At 43.4% G+C, this 21,394-nt stretch overlaps 3 protein-coding genes across 8 annotated transcripts; 1 reads left to right on the top strand and 2 right to left on the bottom strand.

Moving 5' to 3' along the window:
* Positions 1-102: 102 nt before the first annotated feature.
* On the bottom strand, positions 103-17,811 carry LOC147187927 (F-box only protein 25-like). Of its 6 annotated transcripts, XM_086099910.1 has the most exons (12): positions 17,003-17,811; positions 16,443-16,578; positions 14,051-14,154; positions 13,911-13,960; positions 13,547-13,639; positions 13,382-13,475; positions 12,987-13,171; positions 12,670-12,852; positions 12,237-12,383; positions 11,972-11,998; positions 10,636-10,757; positions 103-249 (listed from the first exon to the last, which is right to left on the bottom strand). In XM_086099910.1, the coding sequence occupies exons 2-11, from the start codon at positions 16,559-16,561 to the stop codon at positions 10,668-10,670; spliced, it is 1,092 nt and encodes a 363-aa protein (XP_085956036.1). In that variant the 5' UTR covers positions 16,562-16,578; positions 17,003-17,811; the 3' UTR covers positions 103-249; positions 10,636-10,667. The 6 variants fall into 6 exon arrangements, with proteins under 6 accessions (XP_085956036.1, XP_085956039.1, XP_085956035.1 ...); XM_086099913.1 differs by lacking the exon at positions 11,972-11,998 and having other exon boundaries at positions 17,003-17,142; XM_086099909.1 differs by lacking the exon at positions 103-249 and having other exon boundaries at positions 9,903-10,757.
* On the top strand, positions 1,779-9,872 carry LOC147187928 (uncharacterized). The gene is made up of 4 exons (XM_086099918.1): positions 1,779-2,611; positions 5,114-5,167; positions 8,111-8,223; positions 8,681-9,872. The coding sequence occupies exons 1-4, from the start codon at positions 2,525-2,527 to the stop codon at positions 9,057-9,059; spliced, it is 633 nt and encodes a 210-aa protein (XP_085956044.1). The 5' UTR covers positions 1,779-2,524; the 3' UTR covers positions 9,060-9,872.
* A 152-nt stretch (positions 17,812-17,963) lies between the features above and the next one.
* On the bottom strand, positions 17,964-21,115 carry LOC147187926 (protein FAM110C-like). Its single transcript, XM_086099916.1, has one exon. The coding sequence runs from the start codon at positions 21,039-21,041 to the stop codon at positions 20,070-20,072; it is 972 nt and encodes a 323-aa protein (XP_085956042.1). The 5' UTR covers positions 21,042-21,115; the 3' UTR covers positions 17,964-20,069.
* Positions 21,116-21,394: the final 279 nt, after the last annotated feature.

The following is a 21,394-nucleotide window of genomic DNA, read 5'->3' as shown; positions in this document are numbered from 1 at the left end:
GGGGGGAGGGGCATTTTCTTCACTCATTTAGCCATGAAAACTCGTCTAAGTTGTAGCTTTATTATATCTCTTGTGACCTCGTGAAAAATAAAGGTCAACTGTGAACGGTAGAGGTCACTAAAGATTCTTTTCTGTTTTGAATCAATGGAGGTGAACCCCATCACCTCCACAGAGGCTGGACGAATCAAATCTCACCGTGCACATCGTTTCATATCATATGACATCTCCAAAGTGGTATGATTTTGAGTTCTGCAACAAACAAACAAAAAAACAAAAAAAAAATTCAGTCTGTGTTGTTTGTGGAAGTTACCGTCTTCACCACATGTGTAGTTCATGAAAATTAGTTTAAAGTACAGCATATAGAGTGCTTGTTTCCCTATATTAAAAAAAAACGTCACATTCGAAAAATGTTTTTTTCCAAATATAGTTGACTCACATTAATGACAAAAAGAATAAGAACAAGAAAAATGTATTCATCTCACAATGGAGAAATTCCAATTTACAGCAACAAAGTTATGAAAGGAAGAAGAACAAAAAGTATAGGAGCTGCTGTAAAGGCAGCCACTCACGCGGCGCCATCTTGAGTTAAATTTAAAAAAAAAACCCATTAAAAATACATTGAGAATTTTTTTAAATTTAAATTTTTTTTTTTTGAAGGGGGGGTTAAATGCCTCAATTTTTTTCAACAAAGATATGACTTTGCAGCGAATAGGTGATTCTGCAGGTGCTGAACCGCGACCATGCACGAGATCAACTTTCGGATGGAGACAGTTGCGGCCAAATGTAAAAATAGTTTGGACACGAGAACAACTCGGAAGGACCGCTTTGTGTCAGGTGCTTTGCTGCTAATGCTGGCCACTGTGTTCTGACCCAGTTCTGGATCTAAGCTGCTTGGGAAAAGGGCCAAAATCTCTCCCGGTCGCAGAGACTTGATGGCTGGGGGTGAGATGCCAGGTCATTGCGCCAGTGTGAATGTAACGTGATCTTTACCCCCCAAAAACGCTCCAAAAAATGTAAAGTCATTGTTGTTATTCCCAACAGCACACCTGTGGATCCTGACTGTCAGGTTCTCGGGAAGGTGAGGGTCTCATGCACATACGCACGCACAGGGGTCCATTGTGAGGCTGTTTCGGGAGAAGGCTCTTGTTACTTTCAACAAAAGGGCCGAATGTCTCCTTCAAGGCAACGAGACAGCTGAGAAGGAGCGAAGACGCCAGCGATGAAAATTGAATCGAGGTGAACTGAAAAGGTAGTACAGGCTGCAGGCATCTCGGTAAATCCGGTCGTTGTTTTTGCTTGCAGGTGGCAGGTTTTAAACCAGCACGCGGCTCACAATGGCGGTGAAAAAAAAACAACAGATGTAATTTTCTAGAAATCAAATTTGTGTGCCATTGGGAACTATGCCGCACATTTTGAGTCCAAGAGCACGCACAGCGGCTTAAGTCGAAAATATCTACGGTTGGCATGCTTAGAATACGAAATGGATTCAACTTCCTTAAAAAGCCAGCGCTTTTGGATTTCGTCCGCATTCCTGACCAACTTACTGTAAGCGCGCGAAGCAAGCGCAACAGGGAACTCAAGGACCTCGGAGTCAGGTGAGCGGTCTTAACCGGACGGGGGGCGAGCTCACGAGGTTCACTCATCAACACGGGAGACTGATTCATACATTGATCAGGTTCAAGGTTCACGGAATGTTTCTCGTGAGTCATACGCTTGAGTCGTATTCAACTAAAAATGTCATCATTTCAGCACAGACATCATAAATCGATCAACCATTCAGTATTTCAACCCTTTCATGCACCAATAATGATCATCTGTAACCTGATAACATGATAAGCTGTCCACTCGAGTGACCGCTGTCCATGAAAGGGTTAATCTTCACATGGGCCCGTTGAAAATCCTTTGACTTGAATTTATGAAACATGCAGAAAGTCAATCAAGCAAGCAGCAATATTTTATTTATATTTACTGGTTGATTCGATCAACGGCCACATGAGGCAAATTGTTTTTCAAGATTTTTGGGGTGGCCGACGGCCCTGTGTCCCACCTTAGAACCAGCCCTGCACTGAGCAGTAGATGAATCACATCGAATTGGTTTACTGAACAATTCTTGATATTGACGATCAAAACGCACTGTTACAAAACACTCAATAAGCAGCGAAACAAAAGAACGCGCCGACCCCTCCAGAAGTGCAAACTTTCGATTGTTGTGTGACAACATCACCGTATCTCTCTCTCGGCTACAGCAGGAGTGAAAAGGGGCGAGTGGGAGAGAGGAGGAGCCAGCCCAGGTGGTCACGTAAATATGCACCAACCAAGACAACACACACACACACGCACACACACACACACACATGCACACAAGCGTGCACAAGCACACTCACGGCAAATGAGCAGCACTCGACTTTTATGAATGAACAATAGCTGGATGCGCTGCTCTTCGGGCAACAACAGCAGGACAATTTGGAGTATTTTCAGATGTTTTGAGGTTTTAAGGTGACATTTTTCTTTTGTCATCCCAACAATGTTCCGGAGAAGCAAGAGTAAAATGTTGGTGGATTACGCGTCCGAGGAGGAGGACATGTCTTGGCACTACCGTCACTCCTATAAGGTAACTCATCATTTTGACACAACTCAATTGAATACAGTAAAATAAATAAATAAAATAGGCTTTCCGGTGATGTCACACAATTGTGAACACAGGTCAACTTTAGAAGCTAAGAAGTGTAATAGAAGCTTTTTTTTTCTATTTTTTTAATCAGAAGGGACTTTTTCAATGATTAGTTGAAGTCAATCAATGTCGAAGGGAAGCAGGACCAAAGTGGAATCAGGTGAGCGCAGCATGTGACGGCCGTGAGAGGCACTATGTTAGCAATAGTTTGCAAGTTGCTGGTCTAAGTGGAGGTGTCGCTAGGGTTCGGGGTTGGGGGGGGGGGGGGGGGGTTGGCTGGAGGCAGGGTCGTAAGGCAGGGATGTCAAACTCATTTTAGTCGCGGGCCAATTTGGAGTTATGTCATCCCTCGGAGGGCCGCTATGACAGTGAAACCACAAAATTATTACTTGTGCACGACAAATTGATAGATGACTAGTTTTGAAATCAGTCAATTATAATAGTTTTTTTCAGTTATTGTTGAAGTGAGTGTAAACTGTGTAGCAAAATGATTGCAAAATCTCAACGTTATTTGTGACACATGACAATTTGAGATTTCGGTACAGATTTGAGCAAGTTGACACACATGATTTGCTTTCACGGGCCACATAAAATGACCGGGCGGGCCGGATCTGGCCCCCGGGCCTTGAGTTTGACACTTGTGCCGTTCTGATCACACATTTAAAACTGCAAACACTATTGTGGGTCAAATCTTTCTGATTCCTCTGAGCGTTTATTTTAAAGTTGTTTCATGCCAATCCCAGCTGGGGTTTCCTGCCAAACAAAACAAAGAGTGCCACATTTCAAATGACTTAGTCTGCTAGCTTAATGCTAACACATAACGTAGGCGGGCTAATGAAACTGTATCACATGTCATAAGCATCACACACAAAAAAAATTAAACAATGCGGACGTGTATGGTGTATGTTTTTAGAAGGACAATATTATTAGAGGGCTATTTTTCTCGCTGCATTTATGACCAGATGCTGACGAAGCGATTTTACGTCATCGCTTTTTAGCATGTCACAGTAGAAACCTCTAACCCCTCAGATCTCCCTGATGTCCTGCTCTCCCGAGAATTTGGACTGGCACTTTGATGCCTCCTTGGTGCTCGTATCAGTAAAAAATAAAATAAATAAATCCCACGGGCCTAAGCTAAGTCACAAGAACAGGTCTGAGCGTTTCCCAGGGTGGGAGTTACAAAAAGTGGGCCGGGGGAAGGTCACGCTTCATCAACATCATCACGACGACTTGAAAAATGCTGGGAAATGATGCGGGTGGGTACTCCCAATCGTCCACCACGTGACCCTTTTAGCGCATTAGCGGGATCGCCGACAGTGTATTAAAAAAATGTTTTCTGCGCTCGGCAGGCATGATGAGGTCGAGCCATCCTAAGAATTGCACGTCTTTTTCTGTCCACCCCCTGGAGAGTTCGCTCGGGGCTCTCTCTCTCTGTCGCAACTTTTTGCTTTCTCACCGTTCACTTTCAATTCAAGAGGCTGCCAGGGGGGCCTTCTGAAAGCGCTCCTATGAGTTCAACGTGATCCTTTTGCTCGGTTTTGAGTACAGTCTGGAATGATGAGCTTTTTTTTATTTGCTCTCCTGCAGGCCTTGAAGTGTAATTTGACGTTTAAGCCATTGTGGCAAATCCTAAAAAAACAAAAAAATAAGATTGGAACATCAGCAGGGGCCCTCGGTGTTATTATTATTATTATCATTATTATTATTAACTCATTCAGTACCAGCCAAGTCTGAAAAGACGTTTAAAAACGTCTTTGGGAGTGAGTGAGCTAATAAATAGGGGATCTTAAGGTCACCATGGCAACGAGAGAGACAATCTCGACGTGCGCGCGCGACGAGGCACTCTAAAGCTGCTGGTGAAAAACGATTTAACATCGCATCTTTTATATTTTTTTATATTTTCTGTATATATATTTTATATTTATATTTATTTGTATATATTTTTTGTCTTCTACTTTCTCCCTTTCATAATTTTGTTGCTGTAAAATTGGCAATTTCTCCATGGTGAGACAAATAAAGGTTTTCTCATCTTATCCACACGATTCCGTATGACACAGTTCAATCACACATGTTCAGTACTTATCATCAAACATTTTATTAAGAAACAAATCTCAAACTTCACTTGAGGGTCTTTAAAGATGTTTCAATTGTTGTGCAAAGAAAAAAATGGTTTAAGAAAGTCCCAAGAGTCAAAATTTGAAGCGATAGATTAGTAGATAAGTACTACGAAGTCAAATTTGGAATATTGCGAAAATGACCGGCCTCAAAGTAGCAGTACAGTACTTTGTGTTGTATTTAAAAAAAATTTCAGGGGCTGATATAGACCCACTAAACCGAGTGCCCTTTTTCTGACAGGAAACACACGGGGCGCACACACCGACTGGTGTGTGTGTGTTTGCTTTGTGAGTTGCTTTTGTCTTAACTGGCACGTGTGCGTTTCAGGACAAAGACATAGAAGGAGAGGAAGAGGAGGAAGCCGTCACAGGCGTAACCAAGGTAAACAACTTTGCCGGGCGAGCTCGCTTCACAAAGACGCACTCGCTTATCGACACGTTCCACCATACCGGTGGAGTCACTAAAAGAAAATACCATCTATCTTTGTTCAGACGGCGTTAGCATTGAATTTTGCAAGCAATGGACCCAACTTCGAGTTTAGGCGCTAACACAACATGAGCAGTGGACCTGTGACTTGAGATGCACACTCACTCACTCACCCACACACACACACACACGGCGTTGCTGTTAGATGAGAACAAGCTGAGATAAAGTAGAGCACCGCAGAGGCGCCAGTGTTTATCAGTAAACACGTCAGTCAGCGTTTGCTGAACATCAGCACAACTCTATCACTCCTAATCTGTCTCCTCCTTTTCTTGTTTGCTTACACCGCTCTGTGTCCGGGCTTAAAAAACCCTACTTTGAAACCCTGTCTTGAAACTCTACAAGCTGAATCTGAAACCCGCTAAACCAGGCTCGAAACCCGAACTTGGCGTCTTGAAATTTAGCGGAAAGCCTGATTTTAAATATTAATTTGAAACTCTAATCCATGGGTGTCAAAGTCAGGGCAAGGGGGCCAGATGTGGCCCGCCACATCATTTTATGTGGCCTGTGAAAGCAAATCAAGCATATCAACTTCCATAATGCTTGCTAAAGTCTGAACCAAAATTTGTAATTGTCATATGTCATCCAAAATAATGTTTGAACAAGCCATTATTTTTGAGTTCTGATTTTAAAACGGGCGACTCGGTGGTGCAGTTTTTAGCGCGTCGACCTCACAGTGAAGAGGTACCGGATTCAATTCCAGCTCCGGCCTCCCTGTGTGGAGTTTGCATGTTCTCCCCGTGCCCGCGTGGTTTTTCTCCGGGTACTCCGGTTTCCTCCCACATTCCAAAAACATGCGTGGCAGGCTGATTGAACACTCGAAATTGTCCATCGATGTGAGTATGAGCGCGTCTCTATGTGCCCTGCGATTGGCTGGCAACCGGTTCAGGGTGTACCCCGCCTACTGCCCAAAGACTGCTGGGACAGGCTCCAGCACCCTCAAAAACCTTGTGAGGATAAAGCAGATCGGAAAATGGATGGATGGATGATTTTAAAACTGGTTATCCATCAATTTGTTAATCGCTGTGTATGTAATATATGGAGGTGGTTAAACATGGATATGGTTTCCCAAAATTCATAACGATCCTCTCCAAGGGAAACCGTAACTACAGTGTGGCCCGTGACAACAAGATAAAAAAAACCCTAACACTCTGTTAAAACCCCAATTTGTCACATTGATTTGAAACACTAACCCTGTCTTAAAACTATACCCCGAATTTGAAATCCAACTTTTACCCTGGAGAACCCAAGAACCTTTTTCTGCTCTGGAAAATGATGAATTATACATTAAATGACTGCTATATGTTCACTGAACACCAACATATATGTTTCTTCAAATATTTAATGCTTTAATCCTAATTTAGGATTAGGGCCAAATTTGACCCTTTGGGATTTCAGGGTAGCATTAGTGTAGCAGAATTTATAGGGGCCAAATTAGACCCCGTGGGTTCTCCAGGGTTAAAACGCCAACCCAGTGTTGAAACACCACTTTTGGAAAAAGAAAAAAAAGAAAAAAAAAGAATAATCTTAGCTTTAAAAGCTACTCAGGAACCAGAACTCTGGCTTGAAACTCATGTAACATTATCTTGAGATCTCCGTCCCACAAAATGTTGAGTCGGGTGTATAGGTGACTTTGTGAACAGGACATATTTCATGAGCCGTTTGTACTTTGGGGCCGGAGAAGGGAAGGAAAGGCAACATTGTTTAAGGGACTGCAGAGCTTCGGAAGAGAACAATAAGCATGGAGTTAAAAACAAGGTCCAAAATAGGCTGAAACTTTTTTTTTTTAATAGGATGCAAATCGTGCGCAGAAAAGGCATTTCTCGTTTCCCGCGTTGTGCCGCGGACGTTTCGATTGGTCAGCTGGAATATAAATGACGGCTTGTCGCATTTCACAATTGCGATAGTAACTCGAGTCAATTCTGGCTATTTTGATGCATGTATTGGAAACGAGTGTCCCTGGAGGACAAAGTGTTCCGCCAAACCTTCCTGCTATCTAATCGGAACATTCCTGACACATTCCGCAAATGTTCGCAGACGACGACCGTCGTCCCACTGGTTTGCTTCGTAAGAGCGGCTTCTTCGCATGGAAACACGAGAAGCAGTCTAAGCGAAAAGAAAGGGCCGTTCATCTAAGCCGTGTTATGAGTAGTGGGAATGTTTTGATAAGAGCCAGGCAGAGGCGAGAGGCAGGCAGGCACAGATGTGTGGAGGAGGAGGAGAACCGAAAGCAAACGTGTCCTTCGAGCCCGTAAAGTTTGTTCCAGAATCTTGCCGCTTATCTCTTATGAGTCTGCTGAGGCTTGAGGGGAGTGCAAGAACGTCATGCGTCATATTTATGACCTGCACTACTAAAATTGTCAGTTTGACGCCACCCGAAATGGACGCATATCATGCAAAATCCCTTGCTCCTTTCTCGCGAAGAATCTGCTCCAGATCCAATCTGTGATACAGGTTTTGATATAATGTGACCCCCCCTCCCACATGCTTTGAATATATTTAAGCTTCAATAAAAAAACAAAAAAAACCCACACTGGAATGTATTGAAATACACCCTCGGTTGCTGTCAAGAATATAACATCACGTGGAGGAAATTAAAAGAGGTACGGCGTGCTTGCTACAAGCGGTTTGTCGCACCCAGTTGAAGCGTACTGCGAACGTGACGTCTAAAACAAAGGATAATGAAATGTCAATGTAATCACCAAAATGTTGAAGCAAAATGATTGACATTTTTTGGGGGACAAAGGTCTATTAGCTAGCTACTGTAATGCTTGTGGGAATCATTAGCAATGATGTTACGTTAATTCTAGAGAAACCAATCTAAATGTGTTCTTGTGTCAGGAGGCCAAGGTGAAGAAGATGATGTCCAAAAAAGACAGAAAGGACAAGATGTTCTCCTCGAAAGACGATGAGCACTTCTTGTTGACCGGAGAGAAGCACGCGGACCGGCCAGGGTAAACTTCAAACCTGATTTGAGTTTCTTAGCTTCATTTTCAAATACATAATAATAAAAAATGATTATGCTTTGGAGCCAGGAATAGGGTTTCAAAGTTGGGTTTCAAGCCAGGTTTGGGGTTTTAAAATAATGCTTCATGTCACTGCTAGGGTTCAAGTTACTGTTCTGAATTAGGGTTTCAAGTCAGGGTCAGGGTTTCAATATATGGTTTCAAACAAGGGTTAGGGTCTCCATTTTGAAGTCTTGGCGACGGTTTTACTTAGTTTTGTTTTGTTTTTTGTTTTTCAAACCTGGGTTAGGATTTGAAAGGGTTATGGATCGGGTTTAGGGTTTCGCGCCAGGTTTGTGGCTTTAAAGTAGAGTTTCAAAATAGGACTTCGAGTCATGATTAGGTATTCAAAGTAAGATGTCTGGCATATAAACATGTGTTGGCGTTTCATTTGGTTACTTTGTAGATGTCACAAGAAAGTGAAAAGCGAGAAAGACAGGAAGGAGAAGCCCGACAAAGCTCTTTGCTTCTGGGAAAGCGTCACCATGACTATGAGACAAATTTCTCCTGTCAAAAAAACGGACAAGACCAACGGCTTGGAGACGCCCCAAACTCGGAAAGATGACATTACTGCCCCACAGGAGGGGGGCACCATCCCAAATGGACGCTCGACCTCTCCCCATCTTGTCGACACGGGTGACTCGTCCCGCTACGCCAACCTGTCACACTCCGAAGACCCCGCCTGCGCCGTCACATGGACGTCCCGCGCCAAAGTCAGGCTGGCCGGAATCAGCAGGATGAGCAAGGGGATGGTGCCGGACAGCACCTGGGAAGGACTCAAATAGTCCTTATTTTAACCCTTCAGCGCCCCCTCCCGCATGATGTCGTGTACTAGCTCCGACAACACATTTTACACTGCAATTGAATTGAGTGTATTTAATTGAATTTCCGCCTTGTTTGCAGTGTCTACTCTGTATGAATGGCATCAATAGGCAATATTTAGAGCGCCTCGTTGTCGGCTGTGAGTGTGCGCATGTTCTTTAGAGCGGCTCATTGGCGGAGGAGAGAAGGCAGAAAAATTATTTTTTTGAAAAAATGTTTTTCTTTTTACAGCCAGCGTGCGGACAGGGGCTTCGCGCTGGTGTGGCCATTTTAGAGCACCTTGTTGTTTTGTTTTGTTTTTTGTCATTTCTGTTCTCGACCAGCAGTGTGTACATTTGTGCGAATTTAAACAGAAGAACACGTACTGTATGCAATGATTTTATGCTGAGTATTTATGATTATACTGCTGGAAAAATCTACAATTTCAAGTGCCTTGAGGTCGGGTCTAAAACCGCTGAATATTTTGTGCAATTTTCTCCTAAATTGCAATGACACAAAAATCACAATGAATCTAAGACAATTTTACAAGCTAGATCAAATCTGTATAATTTCCAAGTAAATTATTGGGAGAGCATGCATATGACAAATCTTTTCATTTGATCACTTTTTTTTTGTCTCGAATGAAAAAAAGCTGGGTACTAATGAGTATCTTTGATGTTGTAATGTTTTACCTGAGGCAGCCATTTGACTGTCACCAATGTTAACTTTTTACAGAGCAGAATGAAGTGCTTTTCTTTCAAGCACTCATGTTAATAAATAAATCGGAGCAAGCATCACCTCCACAACTTCATTTGAGAAAAATGACACCACTGTATGATTTATTTTATTTTTTGTAAATATTTAATCGTTTGGTTAAGCTACTTCCTGTCCCAAACACATTATCATAATAGCACCGTGGAAACACGCGGAACAGGGGGGAATATTCCAAAAAAACGTTCCCCAATGCCCATAAATAACACTTGACATTTCCATTTGACAACTTTTCTCAGTTCATGGAAACGGAATAACGAGAGCATAACGGAAAACGGACGCATGCGGTCAGATATTGCGGGGAAGAAAAAAGCATCACGTTACAAAACAGCCATTTGTTACATAAACGTTTGAGGAGAGCCGAGCGTAATAATCGATTTATCCATCCATTCCAATTCTATAAAACCACCATTAGGTTTCTGAAAATGACACTACATACTTCTCATCACATATCACATGCTAAAACTCACTTTACACTTTGTACATGAATATTATATATATCGGTTAAATACTGTGCGTGTACACACACACATATATATATATATATATACACTGTATATATATATATATATATATGTATATATATATATACTGTATATATAAACAATATATATTTATTTAACCTTCCTCCTATATTTGTGCAAAAATCTGCAATGTACTATTTACTGGGGATTCTTCTCTGTTGCCACAGTCACAAAAGTTGTGCGCAATGGAGATTCATGTTCAAATGCATTCCATTTGGAGCCCTTTGTATGCAAGGTAAACAACGTTAGGATGTCGTACACTCACAGGTTTGGACACTAGGGAAGGAAAGGAAGCATCTAGAACTGGAAGAGGTCGATGAAATGTTGCGGAGAGATGGGCACAAGGCAGCGTTCCGGGTCATTGGCGGTGCACGGGTGGCCGCAGTCCTGACAAAACAACCACGTATTATTATTATTATTACTACTATTAAAAGCATAAGGTGCAAACATTTATTTATTAAATTACCCCCCCCCCCCACTTGCCATTGTAACTAATTAAAGAATGAACTAATGGATAAAATACCAATTACTTTCAGAAGCAACTAACTCAGATAAAAACAACAAAGGTCCTCCTCATAGCTGACCAACTGACTGACTGCCTGGCAAAAAAAATAGCAAGGGCTTTTATAACTGACACTTTTTAAAAATGTTGCCGCTCATCTTTGAAACCAACGAGCTGGCTAACTACCGGACGTAAAAACAATACCACCCACTGACTGAACAAAAGCAAAACGACTTGACTTCATAACTAACCAACAATCAAACTAATTGGGGTACAAACAACTCATCTTGCCTCTATAAGTATCAATTAACTGGAGCAAAAACAATACCAGTACCTGGAGTCTTCATAACCAACTCACAAACTGGAGTTTTGTCAACAACTCTCACCCTCGCAACCAACTAACAAACGGGGGTAAAACCATTCTGTGTGTGTAATTTACAGGCCAGCCAGCTAGCTAGCTAGCTAACCTAGGAAGTAACAATACAATATTTGTAGGAAACGAATGAATGTAAACACGATTTTGGCCCTACCTAACTATCGAGCTCACTAACTAAATAACCGGCTAAAACAATACCCGTCTCCTCCCTAACTTACAAACTCAGGGGGTTCATAACATTTCTTTGTGTCTAACTTACATTAGTGTAATTGTGAGAAAAACTAACCGCAGTTAATACAATGTCATGCCTAACTAACGAACCAACTAAAACAATATTTGCCTCCATGACTAATTAACTCACCCGGTGGTTGTCATTTTACACCAAGTACAAGAATATTCAGTTGTATAAAATTCAGCTCAACAAAATTGTCCATTGGCAGTAATTATACTTCTGTCCACCGCTAGAGGTCGCCAACATACCAATACATTTTGGCAATCACAGAATGAACTAATTCAAGCACACACTTTGAATGCATTGATTAAGCAGGTGTACTGATTGGTCAGAAATAGTGTGTAAATATGACATATCAAATATGAAACAAACAAACAAACAAACAAACAAACAGGGTTGATGACAAATGTCCCAAAGAAGCACTGATGATGTGGCTCGGGATGAAGAATGAGGGAAAATAAACAAACAAGGCACGGTGGGACAAAAGGTACCTTGAACAACAAGGCCAGGTGGCGATCCTTAAGGGGTCAAAGAGGAGGAGGAGGAGGAAACGGTGGGAAAGAGAACAGAGGTTAAAGGGCACACGGGAAATTTTATAGGGCACAGGGCAAGCAAACAATGTGGGAAAGGTATCATCACTACTAAACGTTCACGTCACGTCAACATGACCCATTCAATATGAAAATTAAACTCAAGTCCTGTAGCCTCTTTGTCAATTTCTTTTCTTGAAAGGAAGTGAACAAATAATGGCGCTACCTTCCAGAAGAGGATGCTACAGTGCCTGCAGAAATGCAACGTGTCGCCATACTGCTCCTTCATGGGGTAACGCTTCTGCAGGGTGAAGTACATCAGCTTCCAGTCAACGCTGTCGCTCTTGGGGAGGACCAAATTCCTGGAGGAGTGCTAAAATAATTCCCAGGGACACACACACACCAACACACACACACACACACACACACACACACACACACACACACACACACGTTATGACAACAGGGACCAAATTTAACCCTGTTAGGACAGAGACTCCCAACCACTCCATTTTACTTGGTGGTGGGCCTTCCAAAATGTTCTAATATAAAATGGGTGCCTCGGCTCAAGAACAGGTGGGAAACTGAATTAGGACGCGAATACAACGAAGCAATGCTGCCCTCCAGTGGTCAGCAGAGGGAGCGGTGGCTTCTCTCACCTGCTTATCAGAGAAGTGGAAATGGCACAGCCGCTTCCACAGTGTCCGGTTCTCGCTGAGGACGTGCAGCGTGGGCGTGGCCTGTCCCAAGTTGATGATGTCACAGGCGTCAGAGAGGTTGTAAAGGATCTTGTTCTGCATGTAGAGCGGCAGGTCGCTGAACGACATGCCGGAGCGCATTTGCTGCACAGACAAAACAATCCGGAGATTGAAATACAGTCAGCCCCTACCCCGGTTATCGAGAGGGAATATGCTCCAAAACTTTGTTCCTAAAAATGTTAATATACCCTCGAACGAGAGAGCAAGCGGATGCGTACCTTGGGGATCTGCAGGTCGTTGAGCTGCTGCTGCCACTTGAGAATATTCTCCAGTCGACAGAGCCAGACGTTGACGTTGCCCACAAGCACGCATCGACCCACGTGTAGGGTCAGACTGTGAAGCGTCGCGCTCAGATCCTGCAGGAGCTCCTTGACCAGCCGTGGATTGTAGTGGTCCTCTACCACTGGCGGTGGCACGGTGCGAAGCAAAAAGAAAACAATTATGATCGATGAAAGGATCCAAAGACTATTGACCAAAGACTTGATGATACACAACATGGCGGAACATAAATGTGGATGTACACAACTTTGTGAGACACAAAGGTACAAAATATATATATGAACATGCAACATTACAGAACCTACACCTGACACACACATCATCACATTCTTACCCTTTCGCACAATCTTCTCTAGAATGTTGAAATAATTTTTCTGGGCTGCTCCGCTCAAGGACGTCAGCTGGGATCTGGCTATTAGCTGGAAAAGCTGAAGCGCAATGCACCGTCAAGACAGACCAACGGGTACCAAATGACAACACCCAGGCGCTGCTCGCTCACTTTTGCCACGTAGTTGAATCTCCTCAAGTCGTGGATGGCGCTGGAAAAGTCGAGGCGGTTCAACGCTTCGCCCAGAGTGCAATATCCATGACGCTGTGTGCAATCAAAAACAATATTATTCAAAACCCTGTGAAGTGAGTCGAAGTAGCAGCATCCATTTTCCCAGGTCAGAGAAGTGGTATTTGATTGACAGTTGACATGTGAGCAGGGCGTGATTACAGCACATTAACAGACACGCCCCCTAGCGTTTGAGAATGGGAAAAACATGGCTTGGTTTTTCACAATCGCATTTTACTGTATGTATTTGAAAATGTTTCAAGCATAACACTGACTGTGTCAGGTGGCAAAGGGATCCAGCACTGACCTCCTTCGTGCTGCCTTTCTGCACGTAGATCCATTTATCCCTGAAAACAACTACACCCGCACAAAAAAAAAAAATTGGGGTGGCAGATTAACATGAATGGACTCGAATGTGATGGTTGCAAAAAAAAAAAAAAAACTCACACTGAGATTTGGTATTGTGGTTGTAGAAGTCCTTTCTCATTTTCACACGGGCAAGTTCACAAATGTTTTCCACAAACAGATTTTCTTTGTCGTCACAGGTGAATCTGTTGGGATTAGAAAACGGATGACTGTATTGGTTCTGGTTCAACGGAGTCTACAAAAGTTCTTCCAGTTTCCAAGTAGAGCAGAAGAGAAGTGCATCATGGTATAAACACTTGGAAAAGAAAAGGATTATGGTGTACTGCACCTGGCCCAAAAAATTATGACTTCATTCTCCTAAAATTGCCACTTTTTGAAAACATCACATACTTTTTTTGCTTTAAAAAACATTGCTTTTTTCCCCCAAAATTATACTCCCTCCAAATATCACCTTTTTTTTTAAATACTTTTTCCCCCATAACAAATAGTGACACATTTCACTGAAAATCTTTTTTAGCTAAATATTTTTCTACTTAAAAAATATATCTATTCCCTTAAAAAGAATCTTGATAACCAGGCATTTTTTCCTTTAAAAATAAAAAATACTTTTTAAAAAGACCCACTATTTAATTCTCAGATTTTTTTTTTTAACCATCCAGAATTTTACATTTCTTTTTCCCACTTTTTAAAATGACCTATTGCACAAATCGGGATGCCTTGTTGGAAAATTGATATTTCAGTCAATTTCGTGACAGGATGAGCAGATTTACCAGCAGTCAGGTTGATCAGCAGCAGAGAAATTCCCATAACCTGTTTCCAATTCTTTCGTCCACAGACATCTTCTGAATTGCAAATTGGACACAACTGAGCTGCTAAGTGCTTTCTGGCCGTTGTACAAGGGCCGTGCACATGTGGGGAAACAAGGAGCTCTCTGATTGGCCAAATTCCAAACAACTGGCGGTGACCGCGTTGAAGAGTTAAGATATGTGATGAGCCTTTATCAGTTGTCGGCACACCTGCAGGTCGTGACTCATCCGAGGTCCCAATGACCTCTGTGGAATGTTCTGTTCGTAAAGCCTACCTTTCTAAAAGTGATTCATGAACAGCCGAGACTCAGCCCGACGGTTTTATGCGTATTCATACAAAGCAGGGTCAGATTCTTTTTCGATCCTCTTTTCTTCATTTTTATGGACAGTCCAATTTTTTAAGCCAAGATCAGGGCGTAAACGCATGCGGTTAAAAAGCTACGGTGTTCAACACTTTGGTTAGGAATTGAAGGATACTGAGATGTCAACATTCCCGGGAAGATCTCTGCCTAAAAATGAAAGGGGAACTGTTGCCAGTTCAGACTGGACATAAATCACGAGAATGTGCTTATCTAAAAAAAAAATTTTTAAAAAGTCTTGTCACGAGCCAAGGTAGTCCCCCACCATCACCCCCTCCCTCATACATTCCCTTGTTTCACCGTCTTCATTGTTTATGTCTTGTGACCTGTTGTAACTGTCATATGCTTGTGCAGGATTTTTTTGCCTCACTCAAATTATCCTCAAATGAGGGTAGTTCGAGCGTGGGTTTTTTTTTCTCCCCCTCTCCCTCCCTTGTTTCTTTCTGACTTTCGGGTTGAGTGAACGCTGGCGCGTTTTGGCTGCCGCTGCTCAACCCGTATTGTTTTGTGTTTTTTGTTATTGTAAAGTGTCCTTGGGTGTCTTGAAAGGCGCTTATAAATAAAATCTATTATTATTATTATTATTATGAAAAAATAATAAAAATAAAATAAAAGAGAAGCATGGCTATTTACCTAGCCAAAATGCAACTCACCATTCCACTGACCGTGGTTGCACTTCTCAACAAGCTAGTACCACCTTGGGTTAAACTTTATTTTCTCTAGGGAAAAAGACATAGCTCACTTTGTTCTAATCTTGATTTATCAGACTTATCGTGTACAGTGCCGATAAGTGGATGCCGGTGTTGATGGATTTACTACAAAAGTTACACAAGCATTTCAGCTAGCAGCCTCATTGATTGTCTCCAGCTCCATTGAATGAGGCCCCTCATGACAACCTTGAGTCAAGCTGCCTGCCACTTGGCGAGGTGTCAAGCCGGAGATCGAGTGAGACGTCACCGACTGGTAGCGTTGAGATTCGCACTTGTGCACTGCCACTTGGGCAATGCAGAGAACAAATGACACCATGTTCACAATGGACTGATGAGCTTCTTAAGGTTTTGGGAGATGTCAGTCATCATAGCCTACATTGATTGAAATTTATAAGGAGGGGACTGGACTTAACTTGATTTTTGCCACAGTGAGTTGCTAAAATGCTGGAAACATCAAGACTTAGACTTGGGACTTTATGAATTACACATATGTGAGTAAGTCCCACCTCTGCAATCCACACGAACAAACTCTATCTTTGGACTTAAAAGGTACTGTTTGCAACAATGGCATTAATTGGTAATTATAATTAATTCTTACTCGATTTCTCTGTGGATGTCGTCCATGTCGTGTCCATAGAAGATGATCCTCTTCCAGCCGTGTTCCGTCTTGGTCCACCTCCATCCTGGCGACCTCCAGTCCTTGCCCAAGAAAGGCATCCTAGCTGGAGAAAGGGCTGGAACAGTGAGCAATGGACGACAAGGAGGAGAAATGTTTACAAGAACCTGAAAAGAACTAAATGACAATCATCATACGTTACCATGACAACACACGTGAGACAACGACACAGAATGACGTCTTCAAACCACAAACTTGACACACAGGGCCGTTTACACTGACAACAACCACTGACATGAGGTTTTCTGGCTCCACGGCAAGTTCCGCTGAGTCGATGAGGTTTGCATAACAACACATTTGTTGGCAACACATTCGCCTTCGTTTGATAGAAAAAGAGGAACTGACTTCGGCTGACACATTGCACGTCGTTCGTTTCTGTATCATAATGAACGACTAGCTGTGAGTTTATCGCTTAAGGTCGGTAAAGGTCTACCACCGACATAAAAACTAGTATTCTAAGAAAAATAAAGCCATCAACTAACCTTGACGAAGAATGACAATTGCTTTCTGTGTCTTTTTTTTCCCCCGTCGCTGTTGTTCTCGCTCAGCTGCAGGAAATATTGACGGAAGTAAACAACAGCGAAGATTTCCTGTGTAGCTCCGCCTTTCTCTTCTCCGATTGGACCACGCGCGGGAAATCAGCACTGTTGCCACGCAGAAAGCCGCTGCGGATTGGCCGGGAAGAGCTGTCAATCTTATCAACCCCTCCTTCTAATCCTCTGTTTTGTTGGGGGTTCTCCGCTACACGTGACGGAGGACATCGCACATGTTGTACTGTTTTGGTTTGTGCCAGTGGGGGCCAGGGAGAATTACCCATCCATTTTGAACATCGTTTATCCTGAATAGGGTCGTGGGGAGTTGCTGGAGCCTATTCGGGCGGAAGGCAGACTACACCCTGAACTGGTCGCCAGTCAGTCGCAGGGCACATATAGAGACAAACAACCATTCACATCCACTCGGTCACTAAGTGGGAATCGATCGCACGCTGCCCGCATACAAGTCAGGCGAGTGTACCACTACTCCACCGGGACGGATTATCATTTTTAATATACTACTAATACAATAACAATAACAAAGATCTCATGATTTCCTAGAAGTGGTAATACTAGCAAGAATGCAATTACAGTAATCAGAGAGCTCAATGGGCGGCCATGCATTTATTACTGAGGCCTTTAGTGGCCATTTACCCATCTTAATCCTGCGGGGAATACCACCACAATAATTATGTCGCAATTCTCGTAAAAATATCAACATTCATAAATGTAAAAGCACGCAAGTGTGACACAAATCATCTGGAGCAGTTCAGAAATAATATAAATCTAATAACATGGCAAAAAAATAAAGTGTGTCATACATACCAGACATGCTGAATATTAAGCAGGTTGCTCAAGAGGCCCTTTGCAAGTTGAATTTGGCATCATGTTTGGATTGAAAACAGTGAAATGAAAAACATTCGCTATTTTATTGCTCACCACTGTAACCTCAAAATGTCATAATGACAGTAAATACTTGTTTAAAAACACATCTAGGTCATAAATATCAAACGAGCCAATGAAAAAAAATTACAGTCATTGAGTTTCTTGCGCTGCACAAACAAGTTCATTTTGGGGCACTTTGTAACCACTTCAAATGTCCAAAACAGAGGAACCCCTTGTACTGTATATCATGATGCTACTTTCCTCTTTGCTTGAAAGCAGGACTCTTGGCACAAGAGCACTGATGAAAAAGCTACAACCTGTAGACCATATATGGACAACCAGGAGATTTAAAGCCGTCATCTGGCAGAATTCAAAGAAGCTGTTTTCAGAATCCCTAAAACATTTCATGAATGCATTTGGCGAAAATTGATATGGTCCCTGGAGTCGGGAATGAGTACTCAGAAAGCACTTGTGAACTGTTTGCCTCCCAAAATAAAAAATAAAGCGAAAAATATTACCCTTTCATAAAAAATAAAAAAAAGTGATGTTACAAGAAGGCAGCTGTGGAAAAAAAAATAGCCTGAGGGTGGTACATTTGAAATTGGTCTTACAGGGCAGGACACAACTTGTCTGGAATGTCAGTCAGACTTCTAAAAGATATCCAGTGTGCGTAGGAATACGTAAAACATTTGTTTGGATGCAAGTAGGAGAGACAAAGTGGGAAAGAAATCCAGTTTCACTACGACCCGCAGATTACGACCTTCCGCGACAAACAATTCTAGCTCCCGGGTCCGGGGAGGGGGAGTAGCGAAGGGACAATGCGGACAGGCACACAGGCTCGTGTGAATCAGTGAGTCATTGGGCTTGGCGTAAAGTTGTGCTCAAGCATTTTGCCACAGAATCTGACACAATTCGAGATTCTTTAGCGGCGGAGAACATTGGGATTGAAAAGACCTGCTTTAACAATTGGGCTCGTCTCAACTAATTCCCTTGTAAACGTTTTCCTGTCGAGAATGGTTAAACCAATATGGTCGACATGCTGTTCAGTTTAGGGCAGGCAAAGTTTTTGGCTCGGGGGCCGCATTGACTTTTAAAATTTGACAGAAGGGCCAGGTCAGCACGAGCTATGGTACATTAAAAAAAAAACTGCATTTGTTGACAGTCCATATCAAACATCAACAGAACAAAAGCATGAAAGTACTATATTAATATACTTTTTTGAAATGACGACAGTGTTGTTGATGACCTATTTTAGCCTGTGCATTGCTGCAGATGGGTTGTGATCAGACCAGTAGAAGTAGAACGATACAGAGGTCCTAGGTGGTCGAAAAGACCCCCCCCCCCCCCGTATTTCTGCAACTTCAAGTCAATGCGCCACCTGGCAGTGAAAGGCCTGTCATTACAAGTCCAATTGAAATGAATGCAATCATTCACATTGAACCATAATTGTGGACCAACCTTTGGCGGGCCGGATTAAAAAGACCAACGGGCCGGATTCGGCCCGCGGGCCGTAGTTTGCCCACCTCTGGTTTAGGGCAAGGGTCCTTGTGAAGTTTCCATGTGCCCGGTTATGATAGATATCCATCTATCCATTTTCCGATCCGCTTTACCCTCACAAGGGTCGCGGGTGGCGTGCTGGAGCCTATCCCAGCCGTCTTCAAGCAGTAGGCGGGGGACACCCTGAACCGGTTGCCAGCCAATCGCAGGACACGCAGAGACAAACAACCATCCGCGCTCACATTCACACCTAGGGACAATTTTTGAGTGTTCAATCAGCCTGTCATGCATGTTTTTGGAATGTGGGAGAAAACCGGAGTACCCGCAGAAAACCCACGCAGGCACGGGGAGAACGTGCAAACTCCACGACCTCGACGCATAAACCACTGGACCTATAATAGTCACGACCACCCAATTTCATGTTGAGCAAGAAAACATGTCATGGACTATTTTTAAAAATTTTTTTCAATCCCCGGGGGCCATAGCTGAATGAGTTTTTGTGAGGCTTGTCTTGTCCAGACCAGTCCCGGGTGTATGGTGCCTTACACCCAAAGTCAGTTGCCATGAGCCCCAGTTGATCCGAATCCCGATAAGGACTAACCAGTATCAAAAATAGATGATGAGTGGATGGATTTTAGTCCAGGTCTCTCAACTTTTTCCCACTCTCTTTAGCATTCTTGCAGCTGTATAGCCATTTGATAATCCTTGCATTCCGCTCGATGACCGATGTTCCCTGACGGATCTTCTTGTGCAGGACATCTTCCTGCAGCCCCTCGCTGTCGTCGCTGTTCCGGGAGAAGTCGCCGTCCGATGTGGCCACGCTAACGCTGCGCACCTTGAGCGTCATCTCGTCCGAGCGTGCCGAGAAATTCTCCTTACCCAGAGACTCGATGACCTCCCCGTCCAGGCCGCAGTACTTGAAGAAGGAGTCAAAGTCCGCAAAGTTCTTGGAGTACCTGGAGCTGATATCCGAGCGGGATCGACCCACCCCTTTACCTCTCCTGACGGGGACATTCAGGAGATTAGCGGATGTCTCCTTTGGACCACTCTTCAGGTTTCTGGTCGCTTCGTTCCGCCTTCTCTCTAATGTTGTGGACTTTGCACTTGAGCAATGTTCCCTTGCAGATTCCTCAGGTGTGCCGGGTTCTTCCTTACCGCCATCACGGTCGACTTCCTTCTCAGCCGCCTCGGCTAAGGTTGTCGTTTTGCTCGCCGAGCTTCGAAGCAGTTTACGCGTGATGTGATGTTTGCGGTCATGGCCGGCCACTCGCAGCAGTTCACATTTCTGCCTGTAAAGCAGGATGGAGTCGGGTCGCTTTTTCGAGCTGGAGCGACGTACCTGCGCCGGGGAGCAGCTCTGCGGAGACACTTGGGGATGTGTTGAGCTCCAGTTGGAGGACAAGGAGCTTGAAGTGGACGGCAGGCTGATCAGTGGCTCCTGAGTGGAGTTGACCACCTGCTGGCTTTTCACGTATTTGGGTTTGCTGGCGGCCAGTCTCTCCACGGCACTCATGGGCCCTTTTACCTCACTCTCCAGTTCCATTTGCTTTCGAAGGTAATCTGGACCCTTCTCCAGGATTTTTGAGGTCTCGCTGGGGCTCTCCATAGCGGTCGGGGCCGATCTCTCATCGAAGGTTAGACCTCAGTTTCCAGGATTCCATTCGATCCCATACTTTGCCTGAGCATGTTTCCTAATGTTTCTCCCGTTCTGTTGCGACACACGCCTCTCGCCTACCCCACCCATCCTGTGTGAGGTCGCTTTGAGTCAAACACGGGCCTGTTCAAAGTACACCTGATAGGACCGTGAGGAAGAAGAAGTGAAAGCCGACACTTTCCTTCTCTTAAGAGGGCACGGCGAGAAAATGTTTTACAACCTAAAGACTAAGGCTTGGATTTTTTTAAGATAAGATAAGATAAGATAACCCTACAGTCTGACTTTCCATTCCTTTATGTTGCACT

This window comes from Hippocampus guttulatus, chromosome 20, assembly GCF_054856545.1.
Source record: "Hippocampus guttulatus isolate MCC_2025c chromosome 20, RoL_Hgut_1.0, whole genome shotgun sequence".
NCBI lineage: Eukaryota > Metazoa > Chordata > Actinopteri > Syngnathiformes > Syngnathidae > Hippocampus > Hippocampus guttulatus.
The sequence above is the reverse complement of the archived record's forward strand: the minus strand, read 5'-3'. Positions and strand labels throughout refer to the sequence as shown.